The following is a 21,638-nucleotide window of genomic DNA, read 5'->3' as shown; positions in this document are numbered from 1 at the left end:
GATTCTACACAAATCCACAAAGAAATAAATCATGGTAATGGTGTCATTAATCCTTTATAGCTGAGATGCTGAAACACAGGAATGAAGGAGAGAAAAGAGAGGGCTAAACCCTGGCCACACTTTCAGCCTCTCTCCCGGGCAGCCCCATTATTCAGCATGACAGACCTTCATCAGAGCCTTCCACCGTCAAAGACAGCAGTTAATTAACCCCGGCTAATCCACTGAGAACCAATTAGAGAGCTTTGTTGCAATGATGGGCGGGTAGGACAGTCTGTGAGAGCCGATGGGAGGCCACAGCACCTGTTGATGGCAGGTAGTGAAAGGAAGATCTCCTATAATCTCGACACTTTAACGTCTAACGGTGCACTTAGTTTGTCTCACAAATGACTCCAGAACCCAACCTGAGAAAACAAAGTATTATTCACCTGAGCACACCACGTCTGCCCTCTCAATACAACCATGATCAAGTCAGACAAGTATCAGTCTACTGGTTAGCCGGAGAAACTCACACATGTAAACATTAGCATCATAGTTTTCTTCATGTGTAAGTTAATTAACTTCCAACAATTACAAAACGTAATGCATTATAAGTGCATTTCTGACAGAAAGGGTCCAAATGTAGGTCAGCAAATTATGCTGCCTTCTCAGAGGTCTCATTTTAGCCAAATGCTAATATAACATCACATGTATCCTTTACAAAATATGCAATACCAGTCAGCCAACTAGTCAAAGAAAAAAAAAAGAAAAAGTGGCTGTGGACATTTCATTAGTTCTCTCAATATTTTTGTTGGATATCTGTTGTTGGTGCTTTTTATTTCTATTAGATTAACATGCTAGCTTAGCAATGTGCTAATGCCAAACAGTATAGACATTCAGGTTCTGGAAGTAAAAATCCCATTCATTTTCTCGATCGGTGAACTGATTTTTACCAATAACTTTGAAAACAGACCTACTGTGAGCTACTGTACAAGGTTGTTAGTTGATAGTTTATGCTTTTGTTGAAGCCGGCAGTCCGGTAAACATTTTTCTAAATAACTGTGTTCAACAACAAAATTCCTGGTGAAAAACTACATTAGCTATGATTCTGCATGATTCTCCCTACACTCTCAAACTACTTGTACATTTGTACATATATGCATATTTTTCAATAATCCTAAAACATGTTATTTCTATGCAATCAACAGTTTTGTATTTATCTATCGTTTTTCATTTGATTATGCCATTCGCAATGCTTCATGGGATTGTAGTTCTTTTCCTCATTCCTCATCAGACGTTAAGTACACTGTCTTGTACATTTGTATTTTTGTCTGATTTTCAAATGTGTTTTGCCTTAAATCAAAGTTTCTAATATTGTGATTCACCTTGTTGCTGGTTGGTTTGATTTATATCAAAGGGGAAAAACAAAGAATGGGAAAAAATTTAATAAAATAACCAATCATCTGTGCGTCGGACAAGCATACAGTTTTTACATGCAGACTAACATATTCATTGTTTATATTAGCAACTGTATGTGTCTTCTGTTCAATACCATTAAGCTATTTTGAACACAAGAGGCATCCTGCATGAATGCCCACTTACAAGGTAGCTCCTTCTGCAGATATTAGGCAAAAATGCAGCACATTGGGTTTTGAAAGAATTTTAGTCTTACAAATACACTCATACTAATAAGCACTACTGCTGCCACCAATCTACCGCAGGGCATCATCTCCAAGCCGATATCTGAAATATAGCGACAGAGTGAAATAAACAGAAAAAAATGTTCCAGTGCCTTGTTGAGTCTCGGTTAACAAGCTCTGTCATATTCCTCTCAATCCTCTGACCTAAATACATCACTCACAGGTCATCGAGAGTTCAACAATTTAGCGACCCTTGCTTCATTTGACAGAACGTCTAAGTGCAGATTTGACGGAACGAATCCAAACGTGACCGCTGGGGTAAAATGACCGTGTCAAATATGCCTGTTGATTAGTTGGGGCGTATGATTCTGGTGGTGTACACCATGTTTGCCCTTGTTAAAGGGGCATATCAGCGCTGTGTATGAACCTACGCCAAGCATAAGTAGGTCTCCAGAGCGGAGGCTTATAGGTTCATGTACAGACACTGAATGCTAAGTGGGCTTATAGTGAGCCAGATAGCAGGAAACAGGCCATCTTGTTAGCACCCAGAGAGATGTAGTGTTCATTCGCTTTTAAGCCACTAAATTGCTCTTTACAAATATTAGTCTATGGAGGACCTGCATTTTTTGAACAAAATTTTAAAGTCTGCATGAAGTTGCTGTCGACTTTATTTCAACGGTATTTCCAACTGAAAAGGAATATTGAGTAGAGGGTGGGGTTTTATTTTTGTGCTCTCTCTCTCTCTCTCTATATATATATACAGCTGAGTTTATTGACCATTTGCTCAATAGACTCAGCTTCAGCCATTTTTTTTTTTTTTTTTTATAAACTGACATGCAAAGCAGTGTCATTTTCATGTTATTTATATACTATTATAGTATTTATTAATACTTTGAAAATTCTTTAATATTTCTTTTCAGAATTAATTTTAATTGTTAGCAACGCTGTTATGTGGTTTTGTCATTTTATTAGTTTTTATTGAAATATTTCTGTAGTTTTCATTTTAATTTTAGAATTTTTTTACATTTATTATTTAGTATTTTTAGTACTTCAGCTTAAACATTTGATTCAGTTAGCATTTGACATAGTCAAAATGTGTTATTTGACAGTATTTCAAATTTTCATTTAATATTTTTTAATTTTTTTTAATTTTACAAAAAACATTTTAGTTTCAGTTAACAATAATAACACTAATGCAATATGGGTATAGTAGTAAATGATGATGAAAACAATGCATAAATTGGCATTTTCTTTCTAAAAGAAAAAAAACAACATAGAAATGTCCTTGGTTACTACTCCCAAAAAATGTGAGCACTCAGAATGTGTGTCAGTGTATCAGTGTTTATTTGGTGCTGTTGTCCCTGTCTCTCTCAGGGACATGTAAACACCAGCCACGTCAGTGCTGATAAATGACTTGCATTCCGGACACCTCCACTCTGGAATACAGAGATATGTGCTCGAGTCATGGGACGTGAGGTCTGTATGTGTATATAAATATATATGTCTCTATGAGTTTGTGAAAAACAGGTTTGATCACCCCCCTCCGAGCATCACCACAGCAACAGACTGGTTATACATCACCTAAAATTAAATCACTATCTCACCAAGATAAATGCCTTCCACGACACCCCCAAACCTAAAGCCCCATGTCTCATTTGAAAAAAGAGGGGAAAAAAATGCAATTCCTTTTACTTTTCGGAGGCAGACTAATGTAGCTGTCAGCCGCTGAAAGAGAAAGAGAGGGAATGGACCGCGGTGCACTGTGTTCTGGGAATGGAACGACAACGGGTGGCCATCTGATGTCACTATGTGTGTGTGTGTGTGTGTGTGTGTGACTGCCTTATCAGAAAGTGAGTTGAAGCGGCGACTGGCATTGATCCTGAAAGAGCGGGTGGCCGAGGCAGTGGATCCGATCAGAGAAGCTTACGGCAGCCTCCCGGGGCCCTGACCTCAGAGCCGAGCCCAGAGAGAGAAAACACGAGCTGGACATGCAGTTAAACACTGTGAGGGCAGATGTGAGGATTTAACAGCATTACGTGTTTTAGCTTAAACATTTATTGCAGTTAGTATTTTACAGGATTAATCAAAACTCATTTTTGTTGAAAGTTTGAAAGTTCATTTTCATTTTTAGTATTTTTTTTTTAATTAAGTTTTTTCATCTAATATGTTATTTGAAATAAAATAAAATAAAATTTAACAGGATCGCATACAGTATATGCTTTAATGTGGGAGTCGTCCAAAACAGAACTGGTTTCAAAATCTATAATTTACAAAGAAAATTAATTTCATATTAAAGGTCTTTGCATACTGAGTCCGAAAATCTCGTCCGAAATTTCCACAAGTAAAAAAAAAAAAAAAAAAAAAACGGATCAGGTTCGATTTTCTGTGTTCTCGCATCCGTAGCAAGTATTTTGATGGGAAAGGATGACGAATACAAAACCAATGAAAAAACGCATACAAAAATTTCGGACTCGGTATGCATGCAAGGACCTTAAACACTTGACTAAACTTTGTCTCAAATCTTATAATAAAACAGCTCTGGTAAATCTTTTTGAAAGGTCATCTAATGTTGATTTTATATGTGGGTTTAAGTGTTAAAAAACCGTCAGCCACGATTACAGCAGGCGTTTAACTAAAAAAACACTCCTTATTATGTCCTCTTCGGAAAACTCTGAAAGATTCACTCTTGACATTTATCTCTGGCAATATTGAGGGGATTTTTTTAATTTCCCTTCTAATTCATGTGTTATCAAGTGATCATCTGGACATCTGACATGGCAATTTTTCCTGACGAGATACAAAAAGGTTACGGCAGAACCACAAGCACACACAAGCAGCTTCATCCGGTGCAGACGGTGGTCGCTATCTCAAAAGCACACAATGGAGCTCATTGAGGGCTTCCTGCATTAGCATCACATGTCTTATGAACAGAGGGCAGGCATATCTCTGTGATTTCACCCTCAAGACCTGGTTTCTCTTTTTGCTTTGTTTCTACAAAGAGACGAATATGTTTAACCCTTCGTGAACCCTGCATGGCTGGAATAGCAGCGGTCTACAATGAGCTCTGTGTGTGTGGGAGTGAACTAGCAGTTAATGTCACTGGTGGCTTACTAAGTGTGGCCTCAGGTACAGAGCTTCAACAGGTTATAGATTTACATACTGTGAAGATCAAGAAACCCTGAGGGTGACACTAAATATGGCTCAGGCAGGCAGGATTACAAATCATTCTTCAGAAGACAATGCAACTGTCTGACACAACGTTCTGTTAATATGCAGGAATTGTCCTTATTGATTTTTTTGTAAGCGCTTTCCCTGTATTTTAGATTACGCACTAAATTGTGCTGTGTTTTAGGTTAACAGGAAATGTCTGTAAACTTCTCTATGGAAGATATTTTCTTACAGTGATATATCATGATGCTGCTGTGGGTTATAAAAGAGCTTATAAAAAGTTATACTTCCCCCCCCTTATTTCACTCCAGAAATCAGCTTGGATGCATTAATGAATTCATTAAATTCATTTAAATTCAAAAGTACAGTAAAGACTAATACATTGTTACAAAAGAAAAAAAAAACTAAAGAAAAACAAGATATTTCAAATAAATGCTAAACTTTTTCTATTAATCAAATTTCTATTTCTCAAAGAATCCTGAAAAATGTATCACAGTTGCCACAATAATATTCAGCAGCACAACTGTTTTCAATATTGATAATAATAAGAAATGTTTATTGAAAATCAAATCAGCATATTAGAATGATTTCTGATTGATCCTGTGATATTTAAGACTGGAAAATTGCAGCTGAAAATATGGTTTTGCCATTACAAGAATAAATTACATTTTTAAAATATTAAAATGGAAAATAAAAAATAATAAATCGTAATACTATTTCATAATATCATTGTTTTTACTGTATTTTTGAACAAATAAATGCAGCCTTGGTGAGCATGACTTCTTTGACTTCTTTCAAAAACAAAACAAAAACTTATTTCCCAAAAATTGTTAAATAAATATAACAATGAAATATAACAATAAACAAATAAATAGAAGCAAATTTAAAAGACACAAAATAATTTCTTCAAAGCTTGATAGCATGATTTTCAGAACTCTTTCAAGAAACGTCTAAAAACACACCTCCGTCGTGAGCACACACATAATACAAATATGAAACGTTTATGTTATTGTACTGTTTTTGCTCCGAATAAGTGTGTCTGATAAATGCATAAATGTAAAATGTAAATGCGACTATAAAAGTACAGAAATAAAGATTAAGCTGTCATTGTCTGTGGTGAAAATGGAAGCATGGATCCAGGTCTGCTTGTGTTGTAATATCTAGGACAGAGACTTAAAAACCATATCCGCTTAAATAAAGCTGTCACAGCACGCTGCTGTCAGAGGCGTTTTGCACAGAATCTCTTGAACTCTATACGTACTTACCGGGAAAAATCGCTGGATAAATCTATTCCCAACGGAGTCCCTCTGACCTACATGTTTGTATCGCACGTTCGAGAGAAAAATGAATACCTGCAACAAACTCAAGTAATCAATATCACATAACAGCTCATCTGTGTAATGCAACACCCCTGTGATTTACTTCTAACCGGTATTGTAGGATAATCACTAAAGGAAACAGACCTTTGTTGCAGGTGATTTGACATTTAGAGAGCATGTACGTTATAAAAAATGCTTTGTGACATCAGATACGAGGCGGATTGTGTAATTGCGTATTGGGAGGGAGGCGCACCAGCTTGAGCGTGTGTGTATAAACATATGTTTGTGTGTAAAGCGGCACACCAGAGGCTTTACATTTAGCCTGTAGTCGTCCCATCAGGACCCCAGCAGTGACACCCCTTAACAAGCTCAAATCAGGCCCATTCTCAATGCTGGTTCATCCATCGAGCGAAAACCCCTATTGCAAATAGAGTATTGATTTTACACCCTGCATTAAAGCGGTTTATTTCGGCAGCATGGTAACAGCAGAACTCATATCTCCATATATTCTGCACTGATATACAATGAACTAACTTATAGGATTAAAGAGAAATTGACCAGGTTGATGCCCTGATGGTTCACTTTGTGCACGATTATGAACAAAAGAACAAAAGGAGCTGTTCTTCAACTTTACAATCTTATTGATTTTCCAAATTGTGTTTTAACTAAATGACGCATGATGTACTTAGCACTGAGCTGCTTTCCAAGTCCTCGCTGTTCCCTACATCGCAACCCTAAATCTACCACAAGAGTTAGCGTAATTTAACACAAGAATCTCCGCAAGACTTTAAACTTTCATTGTCCCCTAAACAAAGGAGAGGTGGTTTTAATGAATGCGTTCTCGAAATAGCAGCCACTTCGTTAAGAGGAAAATCCTTTGCGCTGGAAAGAGCACGATGAGAGGAGATGATAGCCTCCTCCAAATTGAATGCTTCCAGATTAGGCGATTGTTGGCACATAAAGGAGGAAATGAGAGATACTGAGAGATCAGAACTTTTCTGACAAATGACGAGATAGCAATTAAAAGGGCTATTTCCAAAGCTTTCTTTTAGTCGCACCAGACCCACCATCTACATAACAATGGAAGCAATCACAGTGAGAGGGAGGGTTTGGAACATTATTCTGATAATGCACTGTTGATTGGAGCTCTGTTTTGGATTTGTTGATCGCTGAGGCCACGAGCGTAAAGAAAAAACACAATAAAACCTACATTTACAAAGGCTTCTTTGTACATCACTAAAATTAGCCCTGAAGGATAACATTGGGAAGTCAAAGAACCAGTTATAACTTGATTTACCAACTCATCTGAGTCATTATTCAAAAGTGTTTCCAGCAGCATTTTACATTTTATTTGATGTTGTTTTGTGGTGTATGAAATGCTGCTGTTTATCACAAATGGATTTTTATGATTTTACTTTTGCAGATGTTCGAGATTACTGGGTGTTTTAATAATGTTTTAAAATGAGTTTATAGAGACTGCACTCACAAAAAGCAATGAACACCAATTAAATATATTAAAAGTCCATTCATGCTTGCAAATTTGCTGATATTTCCAAGTTTTCCATAACCACTGGAAGCCTGTTGTGCTAAATACAGAGTAATTTATCAACACTTTGCAAATCAGTTTGAGAATCTGTTTAAAATGAATGACTGCTTATGAATTAGACACTTTTAGCTCAAAGATATGATAACAGCCAGAGACACATTACCCTTCAAGGATTTTATGTATCCCAAAGGTTGTTTTTTTGTTGCTACAGTAAGTGGCAATCGTGATGGAAGGATTTGAATGCTGGGAGCTGTTAGAAATGGATGTTTTGAATAACTGTTTGGAGGGAAAGGTTAGAGAGCTGTCCCTGCTGTTCCCTTGCCCTCTCCTCGGCCCTGCAGCCACTGACCTGCTGAGCAGTGATCTGTGAAATTGCCTCTCTCCGCTGTCATACGTGCGGCCATTCACAACCCCCAAAGCCAGAATACATGCAGCCATATGGACAGTGACATGACTATCACTTTCAGAATCTCTAAGATGTTTAATACATAAGAGAAATAAAGTCTTAAACATAAGAGTACAATTTTTTTTTTAATAATAATAATTTATTTTAAGTTACAATTTTTATTAAAGATAATCAAGTATATTCCACAAGACAAAATTTAAATCACAACCTTTCACAAAAATAACACAAATTGTGTAAATTCAATAGCTTCATTTAAAAAAATGTTTTATGATCTCTTTTTTAAATGACAAGCATCTTGCAGATTCTTAAATTAGTAAACATAAGAGCAGAACACACTGAACACACATTTTAGCATTGAGATACTATTATAGTTTTTTATGAATATTTTTAACCTAATTTTAATTTTCATATTTTCCACTCTTATTTTAATTTTAGATAAAGTATTAGTAATTTTGTTGTGTTTTTGCCAATTTTTTATTGTTATTTTTTGCAGTTTTGTTTCCCCCCGTATATGTCTATGCAGTTTTATACATTTATTATTTAATTTTTAGTTTTAGTTATTTTAGTATATCAACTACAGCAACTAGCTGGAATACATTTACATTAAGTCATTTAGCAGGTGCTTTTATCCAAAGAGACTTACAAATGATTACAATAGAGGCAATCAAAACCAACAAAAGAGCAATAAAATGCAAGTGCTATGACAAGTCTCGGTTAGCCTAATGCAGTACATGTAGCAAGTTTTTTTTCTAAGAATGTCAAATATTTCCTCTCTACATCTTCCCCTAAACTCTCTGTCAAACCCTGTCAAAAGCCTGCTTATTTTAGATTCCAACAGAGGACTGGTCTATTCCACGAAGACAGAGGTCAGAGTGCAGCCCAATGTTGAATGCATTACTCTCACTTAAACCGCTACTTTGTTCTTCCAAAGAGTCTGCGTGCTCCGAGAGATACTGAACTGAGCTTTAACCCCCGAGCCCTTGATATTTGCTCAGAACATAAATACACCACTTATAACTGGAGGACAGGCAATTAGGCAGCGTCTGCCTTTTCAAAATGAAAAGCAAACTCGATTTACGGAGAAAATAGTTCTGTAAACTGCACAAACCAATGCTAACAAAAGGTCAAAATTAGCATTCCGCATTAGAGAGAACAGAGCGAAAAATGAATAAGAAATGTCGAGATGTCGCTGTTCATATGTGCACTGCTGAATATTTATGACACTTAAAACACATCCAATTAACTATTTAAATTATTAATATTCATGCAGTCATAAATATGTATACTTTCATTGTTGTGCTCTATAGGTAGTGCAGAGCCGCAGACGTTTGTTCAGTCATAATGACGCTCGAAAGAAAGGGTTTTTGTTTGGCGTCTGGTGAAAGCTGAAGTTCCCCGATAAGCTCTCCCCCATTACTGATGAGATAATGAGACTCTGAAAGGTTTCTAACACACATAACACTGCGTAAGTCTATCTCAGTATGCGATTAAGATCCAATTTAGACAACGCCATCAGGCCACAAACATACAAGTGCAAAACGGCAGCTGAAGATTGGAGAAACAAGTGATATAAGGAAAACAAATATATATCCCTAAAAGTTTCTAAACATTTCATTTTGCTTGTAAGAATGTTAAAAAAAGCCTAGTTTACATTATTTAAAGATCAGCGTAACATTTACACTTGACTTACTAGACTTGTAATGTTCTTCATGTTGCTGAATTTTTATAAAATACTGATTATACCTAATCTATACTGTTGTAAAACTTTGCTAAAGACTTAAAAATGTTTAAAGGACACCAATTATTACAAATTCTACTCAAAATATTAGACTGTCTGAATACAATCGGACTGTTTTCTACACATCATTGTCTAAACTGCAATGCTAGGATGTTAGCAAGTTCTTATATGTTTTCTAGGATTTTTGGTTGGTTTTAGGCATTTATTTGCTAGGTGGTTTAAAAAAAAATGACATAGTTATCATCTTTCTTTAATTGTCTGTAGCACAAACAGTAGGGGACGAGTTAAGCGCCAGTTTTATTAGTCATTTAATGTACTTAGGTTTACTTTTGCATAACATTCCCTAATCAAAAGTTCCCAAGTAGCCAAATGAACATTTCCAAATGAAAAGTGAATTCTAGAGATAATATGTTTAGTCACGTTTAAAGGCTTGCTCTGCAATACATCTGCTGTAGCGAGTCTTTGTCTTCCAACCCTCTTGTGTGGTCGGATCCAACTCAACAGAGCCATTCAGGTGGAACAGTCGAGCTCTGTTTCTGTCCTCCCCAAGGCTGAGCACGTCAGTGAGTACAGCACACCTCCATCTGGCTCTTAATCACAACGCCATGAAAACACTTTGTGACTGCTGTGGCGGAAAAGGTTTGTTGGTGTGGTCACAATTAGGGGTTGACCGACATGTGTTTTTCAGGGCCGATGCCGATACCGATTATTACAGACCAAGTGGACCGATAACCGATATTTTTAACTGATATATTATGTCTAATGTAAAAATGAAAATTAATGTCAAAATTAAGAATAACAAGGGCTCTGACAAAAACTGCCTTCCCTGGTGTTGATTGCACTTCTTACTCTTGTCATCCTCCATGCATCCATCTACAATAAGGGTAATATAAAGAGAGAGTTAAAAGTGGGGCCACTGCATGCTTCATGATTAAGCCTATGAATACTGTACTACAGCTAAACAGCTTGGGGAAATGTAAGTATTTGGCTTCAATAATTTACATGTTAGAAATGTATGTGGAATAGCATAACCTCTCATAATTATAATATAAAAGTGTAAATAATTTAATTGTCTTCATAGCTCCATTGTAGAAGTTGTGAAGAAGACTGCAACTATTTTAATTAAACTATAACACTAATAGCCTGTTATAGGCACACTTGGTTCAATAGCCTATTGAAATTACACAATTTATGCCGTCATAATCTTGGCCTGTGTGACAGTATCTTAATCTTGGCCTATGTGACAGTAATTTCGATTAGTTTTAATTTACAGTGCAGTGCAAATGAAGCCATAAAACATTAATTTCAGTTATCTTTTATTCAAATGAGAGTTAAACTCAATTTTTTGGCAAAAAAATGGGTTTACCATTAAAATTAAAACATGGAATAAATAGCGTATTGTGTGATTATTCTTTTAAACAAAAGTTGTTGTTGTTGTAGTAGTAGTAGTAGATAAACCGAACTTTTATTTTGACGGGTTGCCATGAGGACCTCTTAAGTTTCTGTATAGCCTATGTATGTGATATGACGATCGTTTTACTCAAATGAAACGGTCAAATGCTCATGAAGCAACTCTCAGAGCAGTTCTGGGGATGTTGGTCATGTATTTATGTCCTCATTTAGTGAGACGGCAGATGCTGAAAACACCGCGAGCGTCGCGCACTTCAGTGTGTGTGTGTGTAATCAAAACCGCGTGTCTGTGCCATTCACATATACAGAGACATGCAGAATTCATATTTAAATAAGTCTTTTTGCAGCTTAATATTTACAGATACTAGTCCATAGCGCGAGTCGATTTAAGTGTACTGACCTACTTTTGATTAATTCATCCAAACTTTGACGAACTCTGTGACTCCGCGTTATACAGTAAATTCCCTTTATATGACTGGATTCCGCGGTTCCGTCTGCGTTTTCCCCATCGCGGAAACCATAAATAGATAATATTGAGGTGTTTTGCAACTTCAGTGTAGTGGATTGTGATTTATTGCAACTTGAGCAACGTCTGCTGCTGCCTTTGAGAGACAACTGATGCGTGATGATCACTGAAACTGTAGCAAGCGCTTTCAGTGTGAGAGTGCCTTAGTCTTCCACATTGATTGGTCTGACTCGTGACTCCCAACAAATCAGATGCGTGGTGGGCGGAGACTGCTCGAGGCCACAGAGTGATGAGTTCTGACAGGCTGCATCAGAGCCAAATAGCGCGTTTCAATATTAAATAATTTTATCGGCACATCGGTTTTGAAAATGACCGATACCGATAATCATAAAAATGCTTAATATCGGCCAGGCCGATAATCGGTCGACCCCTAGTCACAATAATCATATATTGTCCTATTCAACCACGCTGTATAAAAATTGTACCGACCCAAGAACTCAACTGTGCAATTGAATCCCCGCAAAATGATTTCTGAAAGCACTTTTGAGAACAGCTTATTTTTCCCTCAGTGCTTACAATGCAGTGTATGTTTACTTACATAAACTTTTCAATCCGTCTTTTAAAAGCCACTGGGTGAAGGTGAAGACGAGAGTACATGTCAGTCACTTACATCTGGTAACGACTCCCTCCAGTCTGATGATGTTGGGGTGGTCGAATTGGCCCATGATGCTGGCCTCGCTCAGGAAGTCCCGCCTCTGCTTCTCTGAGTATCCTGCTTTCAGACTTTTGATGGCCACGTATATTTCTCTCTTGCTGGGGAGCTTCAGACGGCCACTGCAAACCTCACCAAACTCACCTGGAAAGCAACGCATGGCTATCATCAGCACATCAGCATCAGACTATGGCGGATTTATGAAGGAAAATATGCATAAATAAAATTCACTTGACTGGACACTGTGACTGTGACTGTGCTGTCTTGTTTTCCAGTGAAAATGTATGGTAACACTTCTCATTATTGACTAGTTGCTTATTAGCATGTATATTATTAACATATTGGCTGTTTATTAGTACTTATAAAGCACATATGCATGACAATATTCTATATCTTACTATTCTTACTACCTTACTAACTGTTAATAATCAACAAATTAGGAATTTATTGAGGCAAAAGTCATAATGAATGGTTTGTTAATAGCCAAAATTTGACATTAAAATAAAGTGTGATCAAATATATAAACAATTTAATATAGATATATTTTATGCATAAGATATGTCTATTCATTAAAACAGCAGATTATATATATATATATTACAATTTTAGTTCTTTTTTCTGACCACATTTGAATTGAATAAAAACAACAACAACAACAACAAAAAAACATTTTGCCAATGGGGTAAGAAAATAATTTATACAAGTACACAATATATAATAATATATATAATGGATATATACCCATTTATTAATTTTTTTTTTTTGAGAGAGACAAGACAAAAATTTTACTGATATTTGTTGAAATGTTATTACGTGAGAAGAAAGGGACTGTGGAGGGACACAAGCAACATAAAACTAGAATAGCTTTGTAGAAAACCAATTAGCATTGACAAAGAACAATTATACAGTTTAGCAGCACATACAGTATATATAGATATATATTGTTCTGGGAAAGCTCTGTTATATGATGGATAACATCTCAGCCAAATATGTTTGGGTTAAACGCGTGTCCTGTTCTCACACAAAGAATCTAAGAAGATTTCTCCATGGCATTGTTTAATTCAGAGCTCCTAAAGCCCTAAAGAACTCTATTGCACACTATTGCAGCCAGATGAAGAGAAATAGGAAATGAGACAGAGAAATAAAGAACCAGGATAAAACATAAAAAAGTCTGAAAAATGGAGAAACAGTCACTCATGGACAGAGAAAGCATACGCTGAGGAAAATGAGATTTCAAAGCCAAGTTCAGACGCAGAGATATGCGGTATTAACAGCTCAGTATTTCAAACAACAGCTTTGTGTGTGAGGATTACAGTCAGCAGACGTTCTATAATTAGGGCTCAAATAGAAACCTCCGTTCTTTGACATACATTAGCACACAACTGCGCTTAAACACTGAAAACACGTTTTATGAAATGAACAAACCTCTATATTGAAGGAGCTACACTGACACAATTTGCATAATGTATATTTGAGATTCAGTATTGTTTTATTTTCATTTTATTTCCACAATTTTATCTATAGAAGAATAAGACTCTCACCTGCACCTATAACTCTCTCTATACGTATAGTGGAGGCATCGATTTCCTTGGCAAAATCTCGGACAGCTTGATTTGGGTCCTCGTAAGTATGGGGGTGAATATACGTCCTGCTTCCTGGCAGTTTCACTGCAATAAGAAAAAAAAAACACATATGATTTTCACACGGGGATTTTCAGTCCAAATGAATGCCAAGACACGACTGCACCATAAACCCAAACAGCCTCCTAAAAAAGTTGGAAAAGATAAACTCTGTGGTGAGGTTGAGCATGAGGGTTTTTGATTTATATTGCACTCTCACAGCCGAGACTGGAAGAGAGACCTTTTACATTTATGTTACCTCTAAAAACAACCGTTTGTTTTGACAATCCATTATGTATGAGTGTTTTGTGTGTGTGTTTGTGTGTGCTATTTTGGCCATCATACCTCTCCCGTTCTGAAACTGCATTTTTTCTTCATCTGGATCTTGCTTCGCTTTAATGTAGCCACAATGTCTGCAACACATAAAAAAAAAAAAAGATAAAAACATCACCTATAAAAATGTATATTTTTATAAACCAGCTATAAAATTGCCATTCAGGACTGTATAAGAGTGAGGAAAAGATTATGATCATTTCCATGCTACCGAAGAGATGAAGTTCCCTTCATATATTAGACTCAGCTGTAACATCAATCACTGTTTTCCAGTCCATATATATAGCATTAATTGAGTCTGAACACGTTTGAATGAGTATGCCATCTAAAACATGAATACAAGTCTTCAAATGAGAGTTTGAGGAAGTGTATGCCCTGATAAAAGTTAGTCTTTGCATGTATGTATGTGTGTGTGTGTGTGTGTGTGTGTGTTGAGCGCACTAGCACATCTGTGAGTTAGTCTCCGAGGGCACGTTGGAATGTCTAAAAATACCCACTGGTGTTCTGGGTCTCCGTGGGTACGATTCTGAAACCGTCTGCCTTCGCCTGCAGCAATATAGTGCAACACACCCAGTATAAAAGCTCCTAGAGGCTTAGCAACATTTTAAAAATCACTGCAAAACAACAGCCCCCCTCACAGTCATTTGTCAACTAAATGCAGTTGCAGTTTACGCATTAAAAGACCCCTGAAGCGTGTCTCCTAAAGGCATTTCATTTAGTGAAATTAAATAATAGCTTTTTTACATTTCAATTGTACAAGTTCACCTTTTCATGAAATCCATGTTTGACTTTGCATCTGCTATGGGAGACTGAATATGAGACTAAACTCAAGCTCAAATTTCCATCGTGAACTAAAGAGGTATATACAGTATATATATATATATATATATATATGAAGAGTTCAGATGCAAAAGCCTCTAAGTGCCGTCTGAAATTTTCTTCTAAAATTAGCATTTTTATCAGGCTCCTATATTTATGTTAAGTTATTTCCTTCATATATATATATATATATATACATATTTATATAGAGTTACAGAGCTTATGTAGTACGTAAGTAAATACATAAGTAAATAAATAAATAAATGGTGCCAATGATCAAAATAATAAAATAACATTCAACATAAAGTTGAACGAACAAACAAACAAACAAACAAACAAACAAACATTTAATAAAAACAAGGTGCCAGTAAGTTTAAAAAATCTGATTAATAATAAATAGTGCCCATAAAATAAACAAATAAATAATATATAATAACAAAACAAAACAAAAAACACAAAACAATTTGTAAATGTTCAGCCCTGGTGCCATGTGTCAGAGACAACAAAAATCTTTCTCTATTCAGGATATAAGCAATATTTGCATGACTGGAATTGATTTTGAGATGTTACCAAGATGCCGAATGAACTGACCAGCCTTTGAATGTGCCTAGAAACCCATTTCTTTACCTTAGAGCAGGTCATGAGGATGCTTGACTGAAGATCCTCTTGAACCGAATCAGCCTCTGCAACTTCCCACATATAACTGCCTAATCTTTCATGCTCCCTTGCAAAAAGCATTACGCTTTAACGAGAGAAGCTATGAGGGAATTACATTTCCCTTCTTCAGGTTCTTCTCTCCCCTGTTCCTGTGCCTAAACTCCCCTCGGTAATTTGTCTCAAAGTAAGAATCACTCATGACAGCTAATCTGAGAAGAAAATGTAGAACTCTCTCATTACAATCAAGGACTAGTACATTTTAAAATCATTTTTTGATTATAATTGGTTTGGGGTGAGTTCCAAGGCATCCGTAATAAGCGTGCTCTGGGTTCGGCACGGCGAGGGAGCGGCCGAGCTCGTGATAAGAGTCGGCAGCAGGGAGACAGATGAGCTGGAGGCTTCTGGCTTTTAATTTGGCAGTAATGATGAGGAGAGGGGCCGCCCATGCCAGGGTCACAGGAGCCCAGCCATGGCGAGTTGGCAGGCTGGAGCTGTGATTGCGTGGCAGAGAAAAGTGAGAATGATTCTGTCTTTGGCAAGCGCACCTCACTCGCACACATGTGTGTGTACACTACATAGTGGAACCGATTGCCAGTGTTCATCATGCTCCATCACTTCAGTTTGATGCTGATTTTATTTGGCTGAATCAAACACAAGCTTGTCATCGTGTAAACGCCACTAATTGGCTGGACGGATGGATCCCCCTGTGCGTGCGTGTGTGTGTGGAAACCTTGACTCATCTCGTCATTGATGTCAAGGAGAATGAAGAAAAATGTGACATATAACAAGATGAATGGCTGAAGGCCATCAAAACTAGAAAACAAGCCATTCATTAAAATCTTAACTTTATTGTTTTTCTTGAACGCAATCTAACAAATGGGAAAATATCAGCAAATTTAACAGCTGTTTATTATGACAGCACTCAGCTGTGCTGTCAGGAAAGTGACACAAGTACACACCAACATTCTGTGTGTGTGTGTGTGTGTGTGTGTGTGTGTGCGTGCGTGCATATTGTGACAAAGACTTTGCCTTCATTTTTCTAATGTTTTGTTAGGGCTGAATCCAATGCCATCATCCTTTTATAGAGATGCTTAAAAGCACAACAATTACATTTGCAGCACTCTAACGTCTCACTTTCTGAAGGTTTGTTTGTGTGTCAGATGGCATTGTTGGTTATGTTTGAGTCTTGTGTTTTGAAAATAGTTAAAAGCGTTAGAATTTTATGCATAGACAGAATGATAGAGAACGAACGGACAAACGAATGATAGATAGATAGATAGATAGATAGATAGATAGATAGATAGATAGATAACAACTAATTAAATGATAAATAGAATGACAACTATATTACGATAGAACAATAGCTCAATAGACAGAACAAATGATAGCTTGATAAATAGAATGAACGAAAGAACGGCAAAACGGACAAGAGAACAAGCAACAGGAAGACAGAACAAACAAAAACAGACAGACAGACAGACAGATAGACAGACAGAGAGACAGATAGACAGATAGACAGATAGATAGATAGATAGATAGATAGATAGATAGATAGATAGATAGATAGATAGACAAACGTGTTAAATTTACAAATTCAATACAAATTCATGAATTGAAAGGTAGCCAGTTCTTAACATTTGAATTTTGAACTCTACGATCATTTATGGCTATTATTCATTATCAAATAATAATATCTTCACTGGGGCATCAAAATAATACTATACCAAAGAGAAAACTTGTCAAGTTAAAATAATAGGATTCTATAGTTTATACAATTCAACCGTTTCTACAGTCAGTTTGTTTTGAAATGAAAATGTGCACATTCTGTGCCGCATGTCGATAACGAGCATACATTTCCATTACATAAAGTGTGTATGCGGATATTGAGAACCACAAATCTTATGAAGCTGTTCTCACTGTAAGTCCGTATGGCTGACAGGCCTCTCAGAAATCTAATGAGAAAAAGAGCATCTTATATTGACAAAATGTCTCGCCTACAAGAACAAAGCAGCGAGCATCACCCTGATGAACGACTCCAATCTTCCAGTGTTCCTCCAATAAATGGGCGAGCGCTGCTTGCTTTTGTTGAGCAAGGCCTCTGCTTTTTCAGTACAGCCTGAACACCATGAGGACAAATCACTTTGTGCTGCCTAATGCACTCTCGCTCTCTTTCTCTAGAACATTCTGCCACACGGAGCAGACAGATATGAGATGTTCGGTACACCGGGGTCTGCTATTGTACTTTGCTGACGGGAGAAAAAAAGCTGTTCCTGCTCTACGTGAAGGTCTAGCACATTTCAGCTTCATATTTCCTCGTTCTCTGAGTCGCACACTCAATTTACATATCAATTTACCTTCCCGGTCTAATATGCTGTCACATGAGTGCCGTTCTTCTTCATGACAGCTTCCAGCTTTCTGTCCTGCAGACCATATACTGTGGCTTCTATAAATAATAGTTCACCTAAAAATGCAAATTCTGTCATCATTTATTCACCTTCATGTCATTCTGTATGACTTTCTTTCTTCCATGATTTTAATTTTTAAACAATATCCTGGCCACTCTTTTGCCAAAATGCATCATAAAAGTATAATAAAAGCAGTCCATTCAAATCAGTCATCTAAAGCCATTCGATAGCTTTGTGTGATGAACTGACAGAAATGTAAGTTATCAAAATCTCGACATTCAACATAGCTCTCACTGATATGTTCATGAGATTTCTCATTTGAAATAAGGATATCTGATCCATCAACTAATCATTTTGAGTCTAATATTTCCAATGAACTGATTGTTCACAGAACCATCTGAAAGATTTGTTCACTTATTGTATTTATTTATTTTAATTACATAAAGCTATCTCATTGCTTCAGAAAACTTGGAATATAATACCCTTTTTTTTTTTTTTATTTTGTGCTGGACTGCACCCGACTTTTAATAATTCTTACTAACAGAAAACATTTTCAAAAATTAAGCTTTTTAAAAAGAAAGAAAATCCTAAGTGTTTGCAACAAGTAATCATTTCTAAATAACTAAATAGTGACAGAATTCTATTTTTTATTTTTTTTTGGTTAACTATTCATCACCATTTGTCTTATTCTCTCACTTTTACTCTTATTTAGAGTCAAATAGCTTTATTAGTATAGTAAAATTGAGGTTTTACATTGTCAAAGTACAGTATCATTAAATATATACTACTGTTCAAAAGTTTGGGGTCAGTTGATTTTTTTAGTAAAGAAATTAATACTTTTATTCAGCAAGGATGCATTAAATTGATCAAAGGTTACAATAAAATACATTTATAATATATCAAAACAATTGTATTTCAAATAAATTATGTTCTTTTGAACTTTTTATTCATGAAAGAATCCTGAAAAATGTATCATGGTTTTCACAAAAATATTAAGCAGCACAAACTTTTTCAACATTGCTAATAAATGATTCTTGAGCACCAAATCAGCATATCAGAATAATTTCTAAAGAACTGTGTTACACTAAAGACTGGAGTAAATGCTGCTAAAAATTTACTCGGCTTTGCCATAAAAATAATAATTTACACATTACAATGCACTAAAATACTGTGATAATATTTCACAAAATTACTGCATTTTTGATAACATAATTTCAGCCTTAGCAACTGCGCTCAAAAACATTAAAAAATCTTACAGACTCAAACTTTTGAACACAAATACACACATGTAAAAAAAAAATAAATGTATTTAAATAAATGTACTAATAAAAATGCAATCAGGAACAGAACAGCTTGTTATAGTATGTTTGTCATTTTATGCATGTCTCACAATGTTACAGTTACTTTCCTTCTTTCTTATCTGACCTTTTCACTTTTTGGAAGTTCCATCACGATAGTTTCTCCTCTCCCTTCATCTCTCTCTCTATATTTTCACATCTACATCCTGACACTCTTTGAGGGTTTGAGTCGGAGCAGAGCTGATGATTGTGCTGACAGTGTGCTTTCTGCTCGGAGCGCTCAGTTGGGCTGCAGCATACTAACACTATTGAAATGAGACTTGGGGAGAAAGTGATCTGCTGTAACAGGAACCCTAGAGCTGTAGAGCCCATTCCCATCAGCCTCTGCCCTGAGCACCGAGCTGACTAAGGCGCTTTTTGATTCCCCCATCTCTGCGAGGTGCCTGGTGTGAAAAACGGCTCTCCCCAAAACAGATTTTCTTTAGGATCAAGAACACTGGCCAGACAAAGACGGCGGCGTGATCAAACGGAAGGAAACTTTCTCCTCTGCGTGAGTTCAGATGGATGGGTTTTTTTACGCCGAGACTCCTTTAGAAGAAAGTTTGATACCTTTAAACTGAGTAAATATGGATGTAAAGGGAGGCTTTGAAACCAAACAGTCTCAAATTGAAATGTGAATCTAATGGAAGTTCAAAGGCTGGAAAGTCACAAAGGAACTTCTCAACCTTGACTGAACCTTCTCGAAATTCAAACTTCGGACAAATGACGACAAACAAGCTGCATAATGAGAAATATTTCATATGACAAGCAGATTTCTCTATATTCAGATCAGTCGATCAAGACAAGCAGGACTACAGAAATAGGAGGATGGGTCAGGGTTCTCTTCTATCCTCCTTGCATTCCATTCATCTCCATTAAAGCCTCCCTAGCCACGTGTCCTTGCCAACTGTTTCAAACTGACTTGCAATTAGGTGAAAAAAATGGTTCAGATATTCCCATGACTGCCGCTGCCCTTACCCTTGCGCTCCAGCAGTGTGTTGAATTACGATCACCTCATCTGGTTTAATTCATCCGGCATCTCATTTTACAAACACAAAGTGGACCGCCGTAGAAACGGGAGCAAGAGAGTCAGCATCAACTAAGCCTTTCGCTAAAGAGTAATCAGTGACTGTTTGGTCAAAGCAATGACCCTTTGAAATACCAGTCAGTTTATAATAAACTTAAAATTACAACTTCCTTTTTGACCTTGATTTTTATTCAAAAGAACATGGATGTTTATCCTAGGCTTCTGCAAAATACACATATCTGACCTCCACGCTGACCTTCTCTACTGCTCTGTTCCACATTTAAAACATTCTGCTCATCTCAGAGTGATGAATGGCATGCAATTTTAAATGTTGACTTCCTGTTTGGCGCGAGTCTGGGCTGGAGAAGAGCTGTAAAACCTGAAAGGAACCTGCAAAGGGCACAGCATGAAGTTATTTCCTCCCATAATGCTTAATTGCTTGTTTGATTACCTTGTGTTTTCCACAGCATTAAAACGGGAGGTGACCAACCTTAGCCTTTCATTTGACAATAAGCATGTGACCTTGAGATAACCGCCCATGCTGACGACACAAAACAGCTACGGTCAAGCTGATATGTGGATTTGACTTTTTATTAATGGGAGAACTAGAGAAGCGTAGGAGACAAAGTGACCTTCTCAGGTCTGCAACATGTCTACAGACAATTCATGCAGCTTATGCTGAAATTCTAAAAAGGTTTTAGCAATTCTGGAAAATTATTCTGTTTAAAAATACCTACTGAGCGCTCTTATATAATATATATTTTTTGAACTAAAACTTTCACAGCCTGATGCTGCAGACGAACTGCTCAAAGTTCCACAAAGGACTTTTTATTCTCTTAAATAAAAAGGGAAATCTCACTTTAATTCCATAGACTAACCGTTTTTGGTTCTTTTAAAAAATCTTAAGAACCTTTTTCCAGATATTAACAATGTATAAATGTAACTTAAAAATAAAGATTTTTTAATGGTTCTTTGCAGCATCTTTGCTTCAACTTGTCTAACAAAGCATTGATTTTCATTTTTCATAATCTCCTTGAGATTATAGATTATTTAAATGGTT

The 21,638-nt window shown here is 36.5% G+C and overlaps 1 protein-coding gene across 1 annotated transcript in view; it reads right to left on the bottom strand.

Annotated features, from left to right (window-relative positions):
* epha4b (eph receptor A4b) overlaps nt 1–21,638 on the bottom strand; it is a 115,039-nt gene that overhangs the window by 13,776 nt on the left and 79,625 nt on the right. Inside the window, exons 9-11 of the mRNA XM_058796558.1 lie at nt 14,346–14,413; nt 13,923–14,048; nt 12,340–12,525 (exon numbers count right to left, since the gene is read on the bottom strand). Coding sequence (XP_058652541.1) covers nt 12,340–12,525; nt 13,923–14,048; nt 14,346–14,413 — 380 coding nt within the window. The remainder of the gene's footprint in view (nt 1–12,339; nt 12,526–13,922; nt 14,049–14,345; nt 14,414–21,638) is intronic.

Source organism: Onychostoma macrolepis, chromosome 02, assembly GCF_012432095.1.
Source record: "Onychostoma macrolepis isolate SWU-2019 chromosome 02, ASM1243209v1, whole genome shotgun sequence".
Classification (NCBI taxonomy): domain Eukaryota; kingdom Metazoa; phylum Chordata; class Actinopteri; order Cypriniformes; family Cyprinidae; genus Onychostoma; species Onychostoma macrolepis.
This window is presented reverse-complemented; position numbering and strand designations above follow the sequence as displayed.